The sequence below is a fragment of the Podarcis raffonei genome, chromosome 5 (assembly GCF_027172205.1).
Source record: "Podarcis raffonei isolate rPodRaf1 chromosome 5, rPodRaf1.pri, whole genome shotgun sequence".
NCBI classification, from domain to species: domain Eukaryota; kingdom Metazoa; phylum Chordata; class Lepidosauria; order Squamata; family Lacertidae; genus Podarcis; species Podarcis raffonei.
Window position 1 is genome coordinate 47704929 of NC_070606.1, and position 22299 is coordinate 47727227.

General features: G+C 43.9%; 2 protein-coding genes across 14 annotated transcripts in view; both read left to right on the top strand.

Moving 5' to 3' along the window:
* Positions 1-2773: 2773 nt before the first annotated feature.
* NSMCE4A (NSE4 homolog A, SMC5-SMC6 complex component) lies at positions 2774-15411 on the top strand. 2 transcript variants are annotated; one of them, XM_053389023.1, is made up of 11 exons: positions 2777-3117; positions 4141-4221; positions 5898-6028; positions 8198-8349; positions 9216-9318; positions 11716-11806; positions 12256-12350; positions 13857-13905; positions 14059-14144; positions 14356-14439; positions 15115-15411. In XM_053389023.1, exons 1-11 carry the CDS (start codon positions 2856-2858, stop codon positions 15121-15123), a joined length of 1143 nt encoding a protein of 380 aa, XP_053244998.1. In that variant the 5' UTR covers positions 2777-2855; the 3' UTR covers positions 15124-15411. The 2 variants fall into 2 exon arrangements, with proteins under 2 accessions (XP_053244997.1, XP_053244998.1); XM_053389022.1 differs by lacking the exon at positions 15115-15411 and having other exon boundaries at positions 2774-3117; positions 14356-15108.
* Positions 15412-18277: 2866 nt separating this feature from the next.
* Positions 18278-22299, top strand: part of ATE1 (arginyltransferase 1) — an 80009-nt gene continuing 75987 nt past the window's right edge. For 3 of the 12 annotated variants that reach the window (XM_053389011.1, XM_053389016.1, XM_053389017.1), the window contains exons 1-2: positions 20316-20542; positions 22210-22273. In XM_053389011.1, coding sequence (XP_053244986.1) covers positions 20434-20542; positions 22210-22273 — 173 coding nt within the window. In that variant the 5' untranslated portion in view covers positions 20316-20433. Of the gene's footprint in view, positions 18604-20312; positions 20543-22209; positions 22274-22299 lie in introns of those variants that run through there. The other 9 variants (XM_053389015.1, XM_053389021.1, XM_053389020.1 and 6 more) reach the window with 9 other exon arrangements.

The following is a 22299-nucleotide window of genomic DNA, read 5'->3' on the forward strand; positions in this document are numbered from 1 at the left end:
GTTCTATTAATGTGAATTGGCTTAGGTTTGAGAACACTATGCTGGATAGCCGTGAAGTGTAAGGAATCTGACCCCGGGAGCTCAAAGCTACAACACGTCAGTTCTCTGCAGGAATCCCCCGTTACTGGATGGGAAAATAGCATAAAAGGAAATGCACTCCACATGAACACACCCTCCCAGGTGCTGTAAACTATGGTAAATGCAGAATGTTTTATTCTTTGGTTTATTACTAAATGCAATATTTATATATTATGCCAGTACAGCCCTTTGGGATTTTAACTCTGTGTATTTTTGGTTTCAACTTTAAAACACACATACTTAGACGCATAATACCTCTCTGCTTGCTCACCGGATAAAATTAGGACCAGGCTCGAATTGAAGCCCACACAGAAACCTGAAGGCTCAGATCCTAGCTGAGAGCAAAGTCCCACTGAATGGGACTTATTTAAAAATTTACATGCACAGGATTTGGCTGGGGTCCTGTCCAGCCCTGCCCCCACATTCTCTTCTACAGGAGGATCAGCAAATGCAATTCCTAAATGATTAACAGCACTACTATTTCAACACTACTTTTTCCCCCCAGAGAAGGCATTACGCTAAAATAAAAACAAAAGGTAGAAGCCTTATTTATTTATTTATTTATTTATTTATTTATTTATTTATTTATTTATTTGCGAGGACTGGTGTAGCCTGTGTAGAGTCTAGCTTCCCAGCTATTGCAAAGAGACAGACAGCTGCATGTAACCCTTTCCTTGCAAAGTTTTCTTGTTTAAAAATAATGCTCCCACTCAAACCTGCTGCCTGCCTGTCCCACACGGTTGCACTTCCACAACTGCAGTGCAGCCTTTGTTCCATTAGAGGGCATCCAAGAGGTCTTGCTTTCTCAGAGTTCACAGGCTGAGGTTTTGTCTTAGCCTCTTAACCAGGAAGACTCTGGCCTTAGCTGTCAAGAGGGAAATAACATCAGAGAGCTCACGGTGAAAATAACTTTAAAGCAGGGATGAAGAAGTCTTGTCCTCTGAGCATTGTTTCACTACAGTTCCCATGAGCCCTCTCCACTGGCTATGCTGGCTGAGGATGATGGCAACTGGAATCCAATAACATTTGAAGGGCCTCACCAGTTCCTCACCCCTGCTGTCAGGCTGCATTCACCTCTGTTCGTAGAACATACATGTCGTTTTTCACAATATGGAATCATTCATCCTTGTCCTTAAAATACTGCTTTCAATCTAGACTGATTCTAGATCCTGCCATTCAGATGTGGGTGCAGTTTTCTGATGTGTTTGAATGTGTTATGCATACTTTTAGTTATTGTCACCTGTCTTAAATCTTCAGGGAAGTCAGGGCTCCAATTCTGCATACACGTACTATGAAGTAAATCTGAGTGTATTTAAGTCTAGGCTGTGTATATGCTAAGCATGCTGCAGTGAGTAAGCCACGCCTTTTAGGGTTTTCATTTGGCTTCCTTGTTAAACTCATACTGTGGCCAAAGGTCTTTGCCTAGCAACAAAAACAAGCAGCCCTACACAGCGAACCACTGTGGCTAACTGGTATATTAGAAAAAAAACTTTTTATTAAGCTCACTTGTCCTTGATTTATTTTATTTTATGTAAATGGTCCTGAGTGCTGCAGCTTAATGAAGCTCATTTTTGGGCTACTAGTTGCAGCAGGCTCGGACGATCATATGCTGCTACTACCCCCTGCTGGATGTCGCATCAGGCCTCTTCCTCATGTACCAAGCAAGAAACCAGAGTCTGCGGAGCGCTCTTTCTTATCACGTGCATTTGTTCTTAAATCGGAGTTTGCTAAACAGCATTCACAGTCACTGCCTGCGCATTTCTTCTGCTCAAAAAACCACTAACTCAGACTGAACTGGGTGGGGAAAAGACTGTGCTGGTGTTTTCCCGCAAGTCCACTCGCGGAAATTTCTTTGGTTTGTTTCACTGAGCACGCGTTTCTTCGAAGGCACTCGCGTGCACCGGGTTTTATACACAACCAGGCAGACCCCGAGGAATCAGCTGATCGGGCTCTCGGTTTTAACTTCACCCAGCCAGCTCCTCCCGCTGCACGCATTGGCAACAGTCGAAAGGCCTCGGGGGATAGGAAAAACTGCACCCCCAAAAAGGACGGCACCCCCTTACATGAGATATGTTTCAAAATTTTGTTGACTGATTTTGTTCCCAAAAAGTTGCTTTTTTTTTTAAGGTACTGTATAGATTGAAAACACTTCCCTGGATTTTGTGCTGCTACCTTAACTGTGTTTCTGGAATCAAATGATGATTATTATAGAGTACAGAGGTGATAGCTTATGCATCTTTTAACTCGGGATCAATGAATCATTTCATTTGTATACTGCCTTTTTCCAAAGTTAAAACCATGCTCAAGGCAGCCTGCAACAGAGATATTTAAAAAATCACATAATTACAAACATAACAAAACTAAAAGTAGTCATAAATTAAACATCAAAAGTACACAACCACATTGAGTATGATGTGTCTTTGAAAAGGCGCCAGCACCCTTTTTATCGGCGCGTGGGCAGCTGAGTAAGAACCGCTGGCGCAGAAGAAGCAGCATCAGCGGCTGCGCTACGCTTCGCGATGTGATTCGGACCCCTCGGCTTTCCGTCGCTCTTTCCGACTCACCTCGAGTATCCTAGAGATAGGAAAGTATAGAGCCGATTAACAGCTCTCTCTGTCCTTTTGCCGGAAGTCGAGCGAGGCGCTCTACCCGTTCGTGCATCTAGGGCGTCCGGAGTCTGCCACGCCCCCTTCTCCTTCCCCGAGCGGTTCAAGCGAGAGCGGGAGGGCAGAGTCGCTCTCACTCGAGAGGCGCGCGGGGTAGAGCGCGCAGCTACCATGTCCGGCTCCGGCAGCGACCGTGGCGACGCACCTCGGCGCTCCCGAAGCCAGCAGCTCGGCTCCCCCGACGGCGGCACTCCTCGACGCCGGGCGCGAGCGGGCGACGGGGATGGCGGCGGGCGAGGCAGCGAAGAAGAGGACGGGGCGGCCGGAGGAGCGGAGGGCGCCTTGCCGGGGCCGTCGGGCGGCGACGGGGCGGACGAAGCGACGCGGCGGCTGCTCCGCCAACAGTACCGGGAGCTCATCTCCTCCGTGCAGCGTAGGTGCGGGGCGTGAGAGGGGAGGCGGCGGGGGGGGGGAGCTTCGCTGCAGGCACAGGGCTCCTCTAGTCCCCCGAGCCCCTCGTCGGTCCCCCCTCCGCGCCCTAGAGAAAGGTTGGCTGGCGGGACTGGTAGAGATTGGTAGAGAAGTGGGGTGGGGGCTGCTGGTCTTGTGCCCACATAAGGGAAGGAGCCCATATGCCCTCTCCCCCCCCCAAAAAATGGTCCAGCTCCCTCTTCTCACAACGGTCCGCCAGGAAGGCGTGGGAGAGTTGGCCCCTGCAGGGACCCGACCTCCCTCATCGCACTTTCACTTTCTTCTTTCTGTTTCATAAGTTGGAATAGGAATACTGTACTCCCCGTCGGTCATGGGGAAAGTTGTTTTTTTGTGCTTCATTGATGCATGGCGCTTGTGTCGTGGCTCGCAACGGAAAGGGTGCAAAACGCAGCTCTTCCGTTGCTGCGGGTAGTACAGAGCAGAAACCGAAAATGTTCTGAAAGTTTGCATATCCTCCAGTGTGCTCTGGAATGGAATGCCCCACTTGGGACAAAATAGTGATATGTGAATCCCCCTGTTTCTTTTCAATCTCACGGCTTTTATAATTTCTTTACAACCTTGCCTTATTTACTTTATTCATCAAATAGCATATTTTCTTTCAACCCCCTGGCAGCTTTTCTCATGCTCTTCTTTAGAAATTCTCATGAAACCCTAATCCTAAGTGTTATGGCCTCCCAAGATTATTTTAATGTCTGCGTTAGCAAGTATTGAGAGTGGTGCTTCTTCAGTTACCTGGTTTCCAACCTGCGTATGCTTGTTCTAAATGTAGGTGCTGTTAGATTGATTGTTAGGTGTGGTTAGAACATGCATAAAGTTAAACAAGCTGTAAGTCAAGAGGTACGATTCAGAGCTGTAACTGACTTGCTTTCATATTTACTTGAGGGGTATATTTTGGATTATGTGTTTTTATTTTGTTTTCATTTTCCTTTAAAAGCACATTACTTATGCTTGATTTTTATTCTAGAGAATCGTGAAATGATGCTGAGCACCAGAAATGATAAACTCACAGAGGCTTTGGAAGATGCGAATAGACTATTTACAGGAGGTAAGATGGTGGTAGCCCACAATAGATACTTATATTTACTTCTCTCGCCTCCCCACCCACTTTACATTTGGAAATGGTGCTTGAAATAAAATAGTGCTTGAAATAAAAAGTAACCAATATTTTGTCTTGTGTCAAATAGAACTGAACTTAATTTTTATTTTTTTTAAATGAAGTCAACATCCTTAGAGGAGAGACAGTGTAAGCAATCTTTTCAAGGATGCTGGCTCTAGCTTTCTGCATTCCTTAGATAACAGCAGGAATAGGAGTGTGAAGGCCTGGGAAAAAGCGGGGGCAGAGGAGGGTAGCTGTTCTTTTCTGTTTTCAAGGCCTTTGAAGTTTCTCATTTCTCTGAAACATTATCTTTCTGGCTCTTTGGTTCTGTGCCTGTTGATAGAGTACGACTGATACATGTACAAATAATTGTACTCTAACTAGATGTCTTCAGGGGCTCCCTTCCTACTGACTTGGAAAACTGTAACCATTCTTGAACTGGAATGTTAGGTTGATTTAGGAACAATTACATGGTAGCTTCCATTCTCTAGCATCCTCTTGTTGCTTCATATATCAATGCCAATTTTATTTATATACCATCTTCTCATAGTTGGTGCGCAAGACAGTTTATATGAAAAATAACATACGAAGCAGCTCATATGGTATTATCAGCACCACGCTCTATCCAAGCTTGCAGGTTCAAGAGCTGCATATTCCTGCATTTCAGGGGGTTGGACTAGATCAGGCTTCCCCAAACTCAGCCCTCCAGATGTTTTGGGACTACAACTCCCATCATCCCTAGCTAACAGGATCAGTGGTCAGGGATGATGGGAACTGTAGTCCCAAAACATCTGGAGGGCCGAGTTTGGGGGTGCCTGGACTAGATGATCCTTGGGGGTCCTTTCCAACTCTCCAGTTCTATGATTCTATGAATATAAATACAAACATGAACAGCAAAAAACAATCCACAGAATCTCAAAGCAATACAATAAATTCATAGCACAATAATATTCAGTATACCTATCAATATACAGTGGTACCTCTACTTATGGATGTGATCCGTTCCAGGGTGACGTTTGCACCCAGAAAAGTCTGTAAGTAGAGCATCGCTTCTGTGCTTGCACGTGATGCAATAGAGCGCTCCTGCACGTGCGCAGAGCGCTCATGCGCAAAGTACACAGTATACACTTCTAGGTTTGCCACGTTCGCAACCCGAAAATCCGCAACATGAACCTAACGCACCCAGAGGTATGACTGTACTGAAAAATGGGACTCCATCTAATAATTTATCAAAATATAACTACAATAAATCAGTGCATAACAGCGTGGTCCTAAACTAATTAGACCTTGGAAGCTGGAGTCCGCTACAGCCCCCCCAGACCAAGTGACATTGGTCTAAGTGGGACAGTAGGTCTTTTAGGGTTTGCAACCAAATTATCTCTAGGCACCTTCAGCAGACTCTTTGCAGGTGGTCATTAAGAACCCACTCTTCCAAACCATCTTGGAAGCAGAAATGTATTTGATGCTCCCACAAGGAATTGCAATTTTCTGTTCTAGTAGATCTCATTGAATGCTTGAGGGCCTGAAATCTTGGCCCCTTAGAAAAGTGGGTGGTAATTAAAATCAAATTGTTCTTATTTTTCAATTGCCTCTGACAGTAACAAAATGTATTTCTTTCATAACAGTGTCCCGGGCAAGGGAGGCTGCTTTGGATGCTCAGTTCCTAGTTTTGGCATCAAATCTAGGAAAGGAAAAGGCAAGCCAGTTGCACTCGGAGATGTCAGTGTTTGATCCATCGGAGTTTGCTGAAGATTTAGTAAGTTTGCAGTGATTAGTTTTGAAATAATATAAAGTTGCTATGTTTAAGAGTTATTAAATAGGAGTTGGTTCCATAAATCACCATCACCACTATTTTTTCCTGGTTACCTACTAATCATTAGCAAAATTATTTCTAGTATAGATGTGAAAGCAAATAACAACTTTATTGTTGCAAGATAAGCACTTTGTTGAGCACTTATACAAAGGTCTCAAATATACAAAGGTCCCAAATCCTGTAGTATGAAATGCAAGATTCACATAGCTGGGTAGGACATACTCTGGGTTCAGAGGTAATGCAAAATCATGGGCTATTTTGCTAAACCATGGAGTTTTTTAAGTTTGTGAACAAAGACTGTTCACAAGCTGTGGCTTGTTTGGGACCAACAGACTGGGTTCTGAAACTGGTTTGTAATACAATTTGTGCTCAGTTCAGTTTAGGGCCATTTCTTTGTTCCAAGAGTATGTTACATGACCAAGAACTTGTGAAACTCAAGTTATGAACAGATGAGAGAAATAAGCAAACAAGCAGCTTAAAACCGTAGTGGACAGCTAGAAAGACAAACTGGTGTGTTCTTAACTATGGTTAACACAAACCATATCTGAACAGAGCCTCTGTGCTTGTCAGGGAACTGCCATCGGAGCCTAGAGTGGAGGTAAGGCTCCCCAACGATGCAGGAGAAGGGACCAGCAGGGAGAGAGAGAGAACTTCCTTTGATGAAGGAAATAGGAGTGACACCAGGAAGCAAGGGGGGACTGCGGAGAGAGGGATCCAAGACTCTTCCACAGAGACCAGCGGGGAGAGCCCAGGACCTCCGTTGGGCACGCCCACTCTGCGCAGGAGACTTCCGCGCAGGGAGGCTAGGAGGAGACTTGGGGTCAAAGAGCTTCTATGTTGGAAGAAGTTCAGAAAACGCCCACTGACGGATTCTGCCAGCGACTGACACAGCCATGGAGAAAGGGCTGTCCAGCCAGGGAAAGGTTTAGCCAGGCAACGTTGCCTAGAGCTGCAGCACCCTTTAAGCACAAGCAACCCCAATTCCCTTTACAGTGCTAAAGTCAAAATATAAATTTAAAAAATTCAGCAGCATACTTTTGGTTATGTGCAAAGAAAAGCTGACTTCTTAGTTATGCTTAAACTTCCTAAATTATGCATATTTTGCTTATTTAGTCAGTATTTTTAATTTCTTAGTTATGGAGAGGACCAAGAAACTATGCAGGGTACTAGAGCTCTTAAAAAAATTTAGAAGCCAGAATGAGAACTGAATAAGAACACCAAGCATTGCCCACTATGCTTCTGCTACAGGAATGAGAAACATGCTCCTTATTTTTAACATGACCTTTGGTTGGGGGCAACTGAACTCTGCCCAATACCATATTCTTCAGTCTTGCCGCATTTGTGTGGAATCCTACAATTCTCACAGTATTGTCATGATCCAAGTCGCTCGCAGCAGTAAGTTAAAATCTGTGTTATATTTCTAAATTAACTTCTTACATCAGGCAGGTACCAGCGCTGTCACCATATGTTACTAGGTACCCTTTGTGGTTCAGTAGAGCCAAATAAGGTTATATGTGCCATGTTGCCAGGGTATGTAGAAAGGATAAGGGTCTCCCTTGTCTTCACTAAGCTGATCACATCTGCAGACAGGAAACTGGTGGGAGCAGTTCCTGGTAGGGAAAAGAACCAGAAAGGGCTCTGCCTCTGTTGACTTGCAGTAACAGGTTGTAATATCTGGGACAGTGTGAATGGTTCACAACATGCTGCAGGTCCAGTGTGTGGCTAGAATTGAATAGCCCTCAGTTTTAAAAATAAAACATTGATTTTTTTTGTTTAAAGTTTAAGACTGTAAGGTAAGCCTGGCTGAGCCAGACGTAAGGATTTTTACATATATAGCACTTTGCTAAATTAGTAGCAAGTCTGTAGCAAGATTATGAGCGATACAACTGGGGTTTGACCCTCTATGTGCTTGGAATGGCCTCTGAGCATGAGATTCTATTAGATTAAATAGAATCTCGTTTAAGTTTCTTTGGTATTTCCCTTCAAAGTTCTGACATATTTAACTTGATATTCCGTTCACACATCTATTTCTAGAAAGTGGATTCATAGTTTTTGGTGACGCACATTTTTGCTACAGATAGGAAATGATACTGCAGTGTGTTTCCTCCACAGTTATCATTTATGGGTTTAAATCGCCTGGAAAGAGAAAATAGCGATAGCGAAGAAGAACAGGCTGATGGTGGATTTTTGCCTAGTGATGCTTGGACTAAACTAGGTCAAGAAGCAATGAAGTATTTTAGAAGAGCACCCGTTTTCCACTGCATGTAAGTTTCTTTGAGGTTTCCTTCAACTTAAATGGTATGAGAAGCCTCGCAGGATTTACCCTGTAGAGAAGGGATTGGCAACAGCCCCGTTCAAGTACAAACCTTAGCAGAGTGCTGTCTGATCACATAGCCAAGTGAACTCAACATTTGGTCCTCCTTTTCTGTCAGTGGCTGCTGCTGATCATCTGGAGATGGAGAGAAGCAGCAGCAGAGACGTTTCACTGTCTTGTCCTTTCTGCCTTGCACCCTGAGGGGGTGTTGCGCCAAATGTGGACGGGAAGTTAACCAGGTTGTGCTGGAGAAAAGAGACTGATGGCATTTGGACTGCAGCTACCTTTATTTTGAACTTTTCAGAATGAGAAGATAAAGTAGTATTTCCTGTTTCTATGCCCAGCTGCCATGTTGTTGTTTACACACAGCTGTTTTATGAGGCCTTTTCCGTATTCCTTTGACTGGGAAGCATGTGTTCTCCAGAGATATGCTGGTACTCTGTCTTCACAAACCTGGACGTCAATTTTACCTCTCCACAGGCAACTCAGTGACACTAATTGCAAAATTAATCTCTCCAGATTCAGCATCAAATTCTTTTGAAATTTATGTTTCCACACGCTTGCAGGAATCTTGAATTCAAGTTTTATATTAGGTCTTTGGAATGTTGCACATTTCATTTAGCTCAGTATTGTTCCTGTAGCTCAGTACTGGCCCACTGATGACAATGGCTGTCCAAGGTTTTAGACAGGGAACATTCCCAGCCCTGCCTGGAGATGCCAGGGACTTTCTACATGCACAGCCGATGTTCACCACTAAGCTATGGCTCTCCCACCCCTCCAAAAAATCAGGGACTTACGATATTTTATTTGGTTTAGGTTGGGCACTTTTACTGCTGATCCTCCTGTCGAGAGGCCGCGAGTTGAGCGACAACGAAAGAAGCCAGGATCAAAAGAAGAAGGAAGGGCAATGCCTGCACAGGTGTGTATGTGTAGAATCATCGAACTGTGGAATTGGAAGGTACCCAAGGGTCATCTAGTCCAACCCACTGCAATGCAAGTGTAAGCTACATGGAGCTTAAGGGTGCATGTTTAAGGCTGGAAAAAATTGATTGTAGTTCACAGTATAGTGACAAAACAGGACTCAGGCATAAATACATTTGTTATTTATTCATTAAATTTCTGTACTGTTCTTCATCCAAGCATTACAGGGTGGTTTAGAATATAAAAATACAAATATATAACCTACTAACTGTCAGTTTGCTTAGTGCAGAAAGTACTGATCTGATATGTAGATATATTTCCTAGAAGCTTCTCTGTGTGAGAGAAGCAGGCAGAAGGGTCATGATTGTTTGGGTTATACCTTCTAGTTTGAACTGGTTCTCTTATCTCTTCCAATTAAGGTCATGATGACTATTAATATAGGCCAAAAGGAGCCTGGGTTTCTCGTTCTCTCTCTCTCTCCCTTCTGGTGTGGTGTTCTGTACATAGTATGCTTGGTGTTAAGTTTTAGTCTTGTTATAAGTTTATAATTTTTTTGTAAGTGCTGCAAGTGGGTTTTTTGTGGACTGTGCCAGTCTTGAATGTATTTGAATTTGTGACCATTAGGCTCGTTTGCCTTCAGTGCAAAGCCCTGCTGGATGAAGTACTATTGCCACTGATCTATTTTTGGGAACTCTGCTACTTGTTTTAAGGTTTTCCTCCACGCGTATGACACTAACAAACAAAAAACACTCTCCCAGTTTAAAAGGCCATAGATTGTTCAATTAGCCGAAAGCCTGGAAGAAAAGGAATGTTTTCACCTGTTGCTTAAAATATATAATGAAAGCGCCCAGTGGGCCTTCCTGGGAATGCTGGAGCGGGGTTAGCAGCCCTTGAGCTGTTGCAGTCCTGAGACATTTAAGGCTTTATAGATCAAAACCAGCACTTGGACCCGAAACTAATTGATAGTTGGGCCAGCATCGGCACTCTATGCTCAAACCGTTTTGCCCCAGTGAACAAAGTGGCTGCTGAATTCTGCATCAGCTGAAGTTTCCAAACTGTCTTCAGAGGCAGCGCCATGTACCATGTGTTGCAGGGTAATCTAACCTAGAGGTTACCAAGAACATAGAAGTTAGGCTGCTCCTTTCTAGATAGGGGCACAGCTGAGCCACCAGCTATAGCTGATGGGAGGCACTACATATTACATATGTAGCCCAATTTTCTCCAAGAAACCTTAGGTGTATGGGTCTTGACCATTTTATCCTCAAAATAACCTTGCCAGATAGGTGAAATTGAAAGGTGGTGACTGGCCCAAAGTCACCCCAGTGACTTTCTCGACAGTGTAGGAATTTCAACCTCATCTCCCCAAGCACTCTCAAATCACAATAGCCATAAGCAGGCAACTGAGGTACCTTTTGCAAATTTATAACCCGGTCTAAAAGGCTGCTTCTTGTTCAGAAGCACAGAGCTATCTTATTAGAGCAGGGTGTGATGTGAGGTTTTTTCCTACGTTGATATGATGTGCATTCAAGGGGGAAAATGTATTGTTGAAGTGGAAGGTACAGATACAGTGGAACCTCGGGTTGCGAACGTGATCCATGCAGGAGGCACGGTCGCAACCTGCAGCGCCGAAATCCTGTAACCTGAAGCGTCTGTAACCCGAGGTACCACTGTATTGCAGTTTGTAAACAGGCATAAAACTCCTTTAAACCACCACTGAAAACTTGCTCTTCAATTTGGTCTGTCACTGAGCTCTCTGATAGTTCTCTCCCAGTTGCTTCTTTGTACATTAGTAGTATGACTTAAAAGTCATGTCTCAGTTGGCACATACTTTCTTCCCCCACTCCCACGTTTGGGACACTGGAATACTGCAGCTTGAGCAAAACTTCGACATACCTAAATGTTTAAGCTACACACACACACACTCTATATATATTACAGGCGTACCTTGGTTGGCGAACGGAATCCATTCCGTAAGTCCATTTGACTTCTAAAAACATTCAAAAACAAAGGTGTGGCTTCCGATTGGCTGCAGGAGTTTCCTGCACTCATTCGGAATCCGCAGCGGATGTTCGGGTTCCAAATAACATTCGCAAACCGGAACACTGACTTGCGGGTTTGCAACGTTCGGGAGTCAAAATGTTCGACACGCAAGGCGTTCAGGATCCAAGGTACGACGGTATATATAGTCTACAATTATCTACTTGTATCTTGTAGATATTGATGTAGATCTTTCATTTGACCTTAGGAGTGCACAAAATAATACAGCTGACTTTAATAAGAGTTACAGAATTTTTATTTCCTTGCTATAAGTGCAAAATATTATGGGGGAACTGGAGAATGCTGATTACAGTGCAGCTGCGTGAATGGTAGCTTGTTGTCTTGTTTTGTTCTTTAGTTGAATAAAATGGAAGAATCTCACGAGGAAGCTACAGAAAAAGAAGTAGAGAGGATCTTGGGACTCTTACAAGCCTATCACAGAGAAGATCGTAAGTATAAATGGAACATATTGCGGGGTCCAGATTGCTCTCTTCTGCCTCCTTTAAGAATAACTGTGGAGGAGGAGGGGAATGCAGCACTTAATCCTTTTCTACTGATGCGTGAAGGTACAACATTGGAAACTGAAATGTCTGTGTCTATAGCCTTGCTTTTTGTTACCTACTTAATTTCTCAGGTATTATTTCTGGAAAAGCTTATTCACCTAGTAAATTGCTTTGCCGCTGTCAATTTTCAAGTGGTCCATGAGGAAAAAAGTTTGGGGACCACTGCTCTCAATCAATGCAGGATCTGCAATGGAAAAGAGCAAATATGAAATTAAAATAGATCTCTCCAGAATTTTAGATGTGCATGATGAGAGTTTAAAGGAAGCAAGAAAGGAGGTAGATAAGAGGTAGATAATTGTAGCAGTAACGACAAAGCCACATTCTTCTTTCTGTAGCTAATAATCCAATATCCTTCCTTGAGTTTGTGACTGATCCAGATTCTTTTGCACGAACTGTGGAAAACATGTTTCACGTTTCATTCTTAATAAGGGTAAGGATAAACTTTTTGAAGTTTTATTTTGTCACTAATAAGCTGGTTTTATTTTCATAATTCCATGATTGCCATTGTTGTACTTAATTTTCTTGGAGGCAGAATTGCAAAGAAGCAGAGGACTTGGAAGTTTCTTTCTCCCAGGGCTGTTAGTTAGCTAATTCTCACCATAGCCATGTATGATTAACAAATAGTTCATATGAACATAACCTGAAATTAGTCTTCCTTAACCTGGCTTGGAATCCTCCAGATGTTAGGCTACAACTCCTGCTGTTTCTGACCACTGGCTATGCTGGTTGGAGCTGGTAGTCCAAAATAGCAAGAAGGCCCCAGCTGGAAAGACTGAGTGAAAATGTTTGAGCCTAGTACCTGTGCTGTGTCATTGATAATCCCGGCTACAGAACACCTCTAACTTTGTCCACGTTGAAAATTTTGCACTTTAAAAAGTGGGCCAAGAGAACTCTATGGATCCTCCCCTCTGATGTGCAAACTTTTACATAAATTTCTGCATAGTTTCTCTGCTGCTTATAACATAACATAACATAACATAACATAACATAACATAACATAACATAACATAACATAACATATAAACAACTTTTGTAAAACAAAACATTTCCGAAATTTGCTGTGTAAGCCTGTTTTAAATCAAAGTTGTCAGAGTCAATAAAAAAATAAATAAACAGCTTATATTTATGGGTTGCTGAAAGTTGCATGCAATTCTTTACTGCAATTTGTGCGTAATTTTCGTGCGGGTGGGGAGCAGCTGCGTGCTCCTGATCCTAATATCCTGTTTGATATGTAATCTTGAACTACAGTGGTGCCCCGCAAGATGAATGCCTCACAAGACGGAAAACCCGCTAGACGAAAGGGTTTTCCGTTTGGAGGCGCTTCGCAAGACGAATTTCCCTATGGGCTTGCTTCGCAAGACGAAAATGTCTTGCGAGTCTTACCATTTTTTTCCCGCTTCCCCCCCCCTTTTTCTAAGCCGCTAAGCCGCTAATAGCCTTTTAGCAGCTCAGCCGCTAAGCCTTTAATAGCCGCTAAACCGCTAATAGCGCTAATCCGCTTAGCCGCTAATGGGGTTGCTTCGCAAGACGAAAAAACCGCTAGACGAAGAGAATCGCGGAACGGATTCTTTTCGTCTTGTGAGGCACCACTGTATGTGTCTGAATCTGCTTTCTCCCGATCATTATATGGGTTTAGAATTGAAAACCATAGGGAACATGGCCTGATCCTTGAAATATTTTGAAAAATGGGAAATCCTGGCTTGTTCTCAGTAGCCATAGTTCAAACAAATCTATTTTAAAATGGGGAATGAAAAAGGGAATGGGGTTGTGGTGGGGACAACAGATTATTATGAGGCTTCCTGTGGCTCATTCTCGTAGCAGGAAATCAATGATTTCTCATTATGTCTGAACTTTGCAGGTGAATGTCAATTTTCTGATTCTTGCATATCAATTATGCATATTTGATTGTTAGTAATTAAAGTTGTTTCTCTCCTAGGATGGACTTGCAGGAATAAAGCTGGATCAGGATAAGCTTCCTGTAATAGGCAAGAATAATTTTTAAGATTTTAATTTTATTTTTTTAAAAAACAAAACACTAAAGTTAACTAAACTTACATACATGCATGTTTTACTTTGGAATATATCTTTTTTTTTCATTTTCAAAAAACTTTTAAACAATTTTCAACCTATTTTGATAGAGCCTTTAACGCCTGAAGAAGACAATGACGAGGAAGCTCAAGCACGGAAACAAGCAGTCATAACGATGAGTTATCAAGAATGGGAGGTAAATGGAAATGTTAAATAAGTGAAGTAGTCAGAGGAAGAATATTTTTATTGGCCAGAGATACATGTTGGGTAACAATTCTGCAATTATGGACCTCATATGTTTAACAGATGCTGGGAGAAAAGGCAGAGAGCTTATTGTGAATGTGCTTGCTATATACACAAGAGGATGAATTGAACTGATAACATTACAATCAAACTCTTTGCTGCAGAATATTGTGAGGAATTTTGAGATTTCACAGCCCATGATTCCACCTGCCAGAAAGACTGGGACATCAGATGGAAACGGAGAGAATGTAAGGTGCCTTTCAGGCCTAAATCTTACCACAGAATCGTTTTATGCTATTCCCAGTGTGATTCTTCCCTTTATGTACAGACTAGAGGCTACGCTGATTGGTTGCTTTGCTTCCCTTCACTCACCAACCCCATTCCACTTAGACCTCCTCCTGCCTCTTCCGCTCATGCTGCCCTCCTCACCCCAAAACTATTTCAGCCTTTGCATCAGAGTCCAAGGAGGAGGGAAGTGGTAGGCGTTGGCAGAGCAGAATAGTTGCTGTACAGCTGCCGTGTCCTGCCTTCCTCTGTGACTTGCCTGAGCTGCCAGCCTCTGTCTCCCTCCTCCATATCCCTCACATTCTCCCTCTGACACTGCTGAGGTTAAAATGGCATCATTGGTGTGAGGTGGGCAATGGCGGCGGCAGCAGCAGAGTAAGGTTGCTGCTGGGGCACTTCACCAGCCTGTCTTGATAGTACTTGCACGGTTCTCCTGGGTCACCCACCTACCTGTATTTGCTACTGCTTCCCTTCTACTTGCCCTGCAAAGCAGCTGTTGACCAGCAGCTCTCATAATTCTATCGCCACCTATCAGCAGCCAAGCAAACTGCACCATTATGACAGCCTTACTTTTTTATTATATTTGAAGACATAACAAAGCTTACTTTGTAGTGGCTTGTGTTCTATTTATTATGCAGGCATCCTAAGGATCTATAAGAAGACAGTACTGACCAGTTTCCTGTTTGAAGTTTTGCCAGGAGGATGGCAGAATCCTTTTCTATTTAAGGATCAGATATTTGAATAGCAGAATCTCTGTCTCTCCAGGTGATAATGTATTATAGATGTGCTTTAAGAGCAAAAATTTGAAATTGAAGGTTTTGCCCTTCTGTATGTCCGTTCTGTAAGTGATGTTTTTACATGTTTCAACTTCATTCCATTGAAGATTTAGAATGGCTCCATCCTAGCTCTTTTTGAGGGATAGTTCCATTGTAATCTGCAAATGAGCCTTTGGTATAAAACAAAGAGATTGGTGTTTGCTTAGCCATATCAGATTCTGAATTCCATCATCTATATATGATGATGGGGAGAAGGGAAAAAGAGTTTAGAAATGGAAAGCTAAGAAGAGAGCATGATACATGTATCTTTCTGCATGATAAAACCTCCACAGCTGGCTGAATGAGTGCATCAAGGTCTGTTTCCATTGAAACTGCTTCAATAGCAAGTTTCCTGTACATCTCAAAATAGATATACATATGCATTTGCGTTGTGCTCTATGAAGGCTACTTCTGGTGAAGGGAAGAAGGAAGTGGCATGTCCAAGAAACAACTCTTGGGGGGGGGATATCATTATTTTTCTAATGGCAGAGTTTGCATGTAATGCAAAGCTCAAACTATGGTTTGAACGAGCAAGCATACTGGTGTGCATTCAGAAAATTGTGGCTGCTTTGCTCATCCCCTGATGACATGGCTTGTCATGCTACTTGAAGCTAAGCCATGATCTGGCTTAGCATTATGTGGGAGCCTTGGCTCATAGTTTGCTTCTCTTCAAGCAAAGCATAAACTAGTAAGCCAAGGACAAGCCTTGGTTACAGCTTGTGGAGTGAAACCTTGTACCAATGTGACTGATAGTTTATAAGCCAAATTATGACATGCAAACAAAGTCATAGAATGTAATAACATGGAAGTTTGCTTTGAACATTTTTTTGTATGTAACATAACCATATTGTAGCGTAACTTAGTTGTCCTTCAGCCTTTAGTAGCCTCCTTTCCACATGCATACAACTACCCATATTTGTAGACAAATGTGCCTTAAAGTCTAAAAGAATCAAGAAGATCCAATTACTGCATTTGGATTATCGGTTTTGGGGTAACCATGTATTCCTGGAGCTGCCTCGTTTTATGGGCCACAGAACTTGCTGTCTTTTAAAAGAACTAGTTGGTTTCAGCTACATGAAAATCAAAGCAAAGTGATAATTCAAGATTATCTGAAAGGAGTCTTGGAACAAAATACACAGGCAAAGATGTAAAACCAAATTGTACTATATATTAGATTTGAATTTATACAATATTTTTCTACAAACTGTGCTGAAAACAGTAAGATACAAAATCCATAACAATTCATTCAGAACACAGAAATAGATTGGCAAGCATTGTTTATAAATTGTACGGTTCAGTTTCCTTATGTTAAGAATAGTCAATAAAACCACAAATGCTGTATCTCTTCTAGTTACGTGTGTGTGATTTTTCTAGTTATATCAGTTGCCAACTGCTAACTCTCATGCTGGTGAGGTGATAGTAATGTTAATTGTAACCTAGCTTTAATATCAACATTATAATAGGTATATAGGCCAATGTACCAAGTAGCAACTTGTGTTCGTGAATATGAAAGGATAGTCATCTCTAACCATTAGCCTGTGGTAGGAGAATTATATAACTTCTGTGGATTTCTCTGTGCAGGAGCTTAGTAAAATTCTTACTTAGTTCATTGCATGTGTAGTTGGCTAGGGGGAACTTAATATTGGCCTAATATGAGCCCCTCTGTCACCAGCCTCCATAATATGGACTTAATCACTTATGTGCATACATCTAACCCATATCCTGTAGTAGGGTCATATCAATTTATTTCTCATGCCCACCCCATCTGGAAACCTGCAGGACAATTAAGACTGAAATCCAAGGTGAAGTGAAGACTGTCTCATCCAGTGCCCTGCCAGGCTCGTGCCTACAGGGCAGAACAGTGCTGCTCTCCTCTAGGCCTTTTTCATTATTATTGTTTTTTAATTACTATTGGGTTTTTTGTTTGCTTTGCACCCTTTGACAAATAATCTCCAACCCTGGCATAGTCTCTTTTCCCACCCCCCAGTTTGGGGAACTAGTAGGGAATTGGGAAAGCTCCATTGCTACTGCACTTCTTCATATCAGGACTGTGAGGGCATTTCTGTGGCAGCTGGAATAGAGACCCTTGAGTTCAGATTTATGTGGCCTGAGAGAGAAATCAGATGGTGCTTATGGCCCTTGGAATGTCATCCTAGGAACTAGCGAACTGAAGGATGAATGTATTTGTTTGAATCTATATCTTTCTGCACTCAAGAAGAGCAGAGTTTGAAGGAACTATCCTTCCTTCTAGTGTGATGGTGGAAATTAGTACAATATTGAAATACTGGATTGTATTGTTTAAACAGCTGCCGTTGTTACCAGCAAAGGATGGTCTGAAGGCAGAATAAATGCTGATCTGGTCCTTATTCTTCCATTAAGTGTTTAGGTTGGCAAGTGTTATTGGCTATAGTTGAATAAATGGCTCAACTTCAAGCTTCTAGTTTTCTTTTCCCTCTGGTGTGGTAGTGGCAGGTGCCTATAGCAGTCAGAGACTTTCATGTAAGTGATTGGTGTACCAGCATTTCTTCCCAGAAACAAAAGGAAGAAGGCACATGTTCTCTCAGGTTTCGTGTGCGAAAAATTAATATAAAAATATTGTTAAATGTGTAAGAGCAAGCTATTTCTCATTCTGCCCCTTGTCAGCATGTGCTTCCACATGCTAGTGAGCCCTGGATTTAGGCTAGGAGAGGAGTTTGGGAGAGATAATTTCGTTAAATTGCAGCAAATCTAGCATTTTCCACACTGACTTCTGGTTACGAGAAGCGGGTGGCCACCCTACTTATGCCCTCCAGATGTTGCTGGACTCCCAACTCCCAACAGCCCCTGCCGGTGTAGCCAGTGGTCAGGGATAATGGGAGACGGAAGTCCCAACAACATTTAGAGGGCCACTTGTTGCACATCCCTGTGTTAGCAGTCGGCTGTTGAAAGCTGGGGCTCTGAAAAGGGACATTCCAGTGCAAGCGCGGCTGTTTCCTACCCAGAAAGCAAGAGGCACGTGCTTTGAGGTGGGGAGAGAGCGCTCCTGTTTAGCAGGCGATGATGCTCATAGAGCCGCATCCTCGGGAACTGAAGCCCATTATTTCGAGTGGGTGGAACAGGTGAAGGGCAAGGGAGGGCGAGAAGCTTGCCAAAACGATCGTAAGGTGGAGCAGGTGGCTCAAGGTGCTCCGATCCCCCCTCCTCTGCCAACGAGGCATCGTAGCGCAAGCAGGGACCGGCTGGGCATCATGGACTCCGTCGTGGCCTACGAAGGAACGAGAGAGGGCTACCGGTGCGGCTACTGTCACTCTGCCGGGGGGAAAGCAAGCCACGGTAAGAGCTGGAGGGTGGAAGAATAACTTCAGGAAGGCCCTAACTAAGGCGGGGGGGGGGGCGGGGAAGCGAGGCGCCGATGTGCCTGCAGAGGAAATCCCCGACTACGTAGCGACGGCTGCCAGCTGCACACCTGTCGCGGGTGCATTTTTCTTTCCGCCGCTTGTTACTTAACGCCCTTCCCTCAGTAAAGATGGCGGAACTGGCACGCCCTGTCCGTTGCTTTTACGGAGCCCCCCGTGCGCTTGCCCTTCGCGAAGAAGGGGCCGCCGCTTGCCCCGCTCTCCGCCTGGGAGTAAGTGGGGGGTTCGTGTTGAGACTTTTCGTGGCCTCGCTGCTTCCGGCCGCCTTCCTCCCGAGAACCAGGGAGTGCCACGCAGCCCTTGCATTTGCTGCCCACCCCCCACCCCCGTTAGCAGCCTCCCAGCCGAGGAGCAACAGTAGCCCAAGTGAAAACTCGAGATAGGGCAAGGGCTATAGAAGTTCTCCTTCGTCCTTTCAGCTTTGAAACAAACCTTCAAAGCTCTTGGCTCAAAAAAAAAAAGTTGGGTTTTTTGGACAGAACTTCGGAGCTTTTGAATGGGGAAACGTAGTTGGGCTAAGAGGAAATTAAGAGAAATTAAGCCCGCGAAAAGGAGGCGTTTAGAGCTCTAGTCTAGCCTAATACCCGTTTGCTCAGAAGTAAGGCTCTTGCAAATGAGTAAACCCCACTGAGCCCACCGTTTAGTCCCGCACAAACAGTGGGATTTACACCAAAATAAACTTGTGCAAAAGTGAAGCTCGGCTGAGCTCAGTGCGACTTGCTTCTGATGAACCTGCATAGTTGTTTTGTCGTCTATGAGTTTCGTGCGACGTTTTAAAATGTCAGAAAGCCGTAAAAAATTGGAAACCTGAGCACTCTAGTCCTCCCTCCTCAGTATGGCAGTCTCTGCTTAAAAGTGAGTCCCACTGAGTGGGTAGACAGGGCTGCAGCTTCAGTAATGTTTATCCTACTGACATAATTTAAAGCAGTAGTTTGCTCATTAATCAGATTGTATGAGAAGGACAGGGAAAAATAGGCTAGGCAATTAGACAAAACGGAAGGGAAGGGTATACTTGGCCCGGGAGCTGTGGAGCAGATGTTATAATTATTTTGATAGTCTATATGTTACTTCCCCAATGCCTGGGGTGACTTCAAGTGGAAATAAAGCTGTCGTCCTATGCTTCTTTACCTGGGGAATCAAATTCTACACAGTGGGATTGATGCCCAAATAAACAAGCACAGTGTGCAAGATGTATGCACGATACCGACACAACTGTCAGAACTGAGAATTCACTGGCTGCATTAGCGACACAGTATTGGGCTATTTCTGGGGAAATTTACAATGCCTTTCAAAGCTGCATAGCAGGCAGCAAAGTGAACAAAACAGGTGAAAGGTTCTCCCATCATTTCATCTCCATCTGTTGAATTTCTGTTCGCCACGATGGTTTTAAAGACAAATAAAACCCCCAAAACCGTGCCAGAAAAAGAAACGATATCTATGTCTAAAGGGTTTTTTTTAAGGCAGAGAACACGATAGACTTAAACCCGCTGCAACGAATAAGAAGCCTGTCCCTTTAAGACGCAGTATTTACTTTTGATGCCTCTTTTTTTTTTTTGCCCCGCACATGGAAGATGCGAAGCTGTGCAATGGGCTCCCGGAAGTCGCGACAGAAAGCGAGGGAGACTGGAGCCCTCTCCCTGCTCCACCCAAACTTTTGCCCTTTGCTAAGATGGCGGCCGCCGGCGCTGCTGCCGCTGCTTCCCGGGGCCCCTGAAGGGTTTGTGGCACCCTAAGCCGGCCGGCAAAGATGGCGGCGGCAGGGGGAAGTAGTTCCCCAAGTATCGTGGAGTACCTGGGCGGAGACGACGGCTACCGCTGCGGCTACTGCAAGAGCGACACCGGCAACCTCTCCCACGGTTAGGGTCCCGAGGGCGGGGAGAGGCAGCAGAGGAAGGGAGGGCGCTGTCTCCCTTTCCTTAAAACTACCTTTTAAAGAAATAAGAGCAGAGCGCCAGATGCATGGAAAGTGCGCATGGGCTGAGCTGGGCCTTGGCTTCGGGGGGTCCGAAATGATTCAGTTTCCTTGCAGCCCCTTGGAAGTCTAGGCGGGTTGGTGTTCACCCGTCCAAGTTCTTCCCAGCTATGGTGAAGAAGCGAGGCGGGGTGGGGGGCTTAATGAAACCCACAAGCCCACTTTCTGGGTACCCCACTTCTAGGGCAGTAGCTGAGGGGCTGCCACAAGGAGATAAGGTAAGGGGGTGGGTTACCCTTTTCAGGCCTCCCTTGAAAAGCCAGGGACTGCTGTGCAATCCAGAGGATTGCAGCAGGGATTGGGAAGGGGGACACACACACACACACAAAAAAACCTTCATCCAAAATCCAAACATGTTAATGGTGTAAACCAGTGGTTCCCAACCTTTTTTCTTTTTCTGCTATGCCCCACCTAAGCATCTCTAAAATCCTGATACTCACCCCCAGCCCCGTGACATATAATTCTTATTATTAAAAAAGAAGTGAACTATTCATGTGGAGGAAGCCTAAAAGGCTTGGTCTAACGCATTCTCAAATTGCCCCCCTTAAAAATCAGATTGCCCCCTGTGGGTAGGGAACCACGGGTGTAAACTTCCATGAACTCAAGACTTCTTCATAAAAATGGTTGGTAGTTAGTTACTGTCCTCTCTCTGGATCCTTTATTTAGTCCCCATTCCCTTCCCTGTTTTGTGTTTTGTTTTGGCTCTCAGAACTAGGAAGAACCACGGGGACAGTACAAAAGGCCTGGCAATGTGACTGCTGAGAGAGTTAAAAGCAGAGAAGGCAGGCTTCACAAATTTCATATTGTGGAGAGTGGCTAGCTGGAGCCAGGTGTAAAACAAACTGCCTCTTAGCAGCTGCTAAGCAGTGCAGGGGTTTCTTTTGAGCTCACAGTCCTCCTCTACACAAAATATTTGTTCTCCAAGCTCTCTTCATTTTGGCTGCCTAATTGGGAAGGGGAAGTCTCTTTTTTTGCTGACAGTAGAGGAGGAGGATCAATTTTTTTGAGGAAAGAAATGGGTTTTGTTGCAAAGAGGCAAGGGGTGGGACAGTAAGGAACAATGGGACCGAATAAATGGTGGGCGAATAAACACAGAGCTAGATTTGGCAGAGTTGCTGAATGCCTCTGAGACAGAAGGAGCAGATAGAGCTGAATGTGACATGTCAAAGGAGGACAAGGAGGACTTGTTGCTAATGCAGATAGGACCATTTCCCTTAAGCATTGACTTGGGGAGAGTAATGGTGGAAAAAGCTAATGGAGCGTAGTAAATTAGATTGGTCAGTGGGATTGGGGTAGAGACTAAATATAGGGTGTTGAAGTGTTGGGTGGATGTAGCAAAACTAGTGAGGAATGTGGATTTTAATGTTCATCACAAAGTTTTAATTTTATGTTTAAAAAATTTCAGTAGTGGTTGTTTTTTTTAAAAAAGTTTTGTGTTGCAAAGAAATACAGGAAGCAGTAGCTTTCCACAGGAACTGCCTTTGTTCCCATTATTTGAAGTGAACTTTTTATTCCCCCCCTCCCTCATTTCTTGTTTGATGTGTGTTTCAGGCATGTGGGCTCATTCACTGACTGTCCAAGATTACCAAGATCTTATCGACAGAGGTTGGCGAAGGTAAGAGATGCCATCTGAGCACTGTT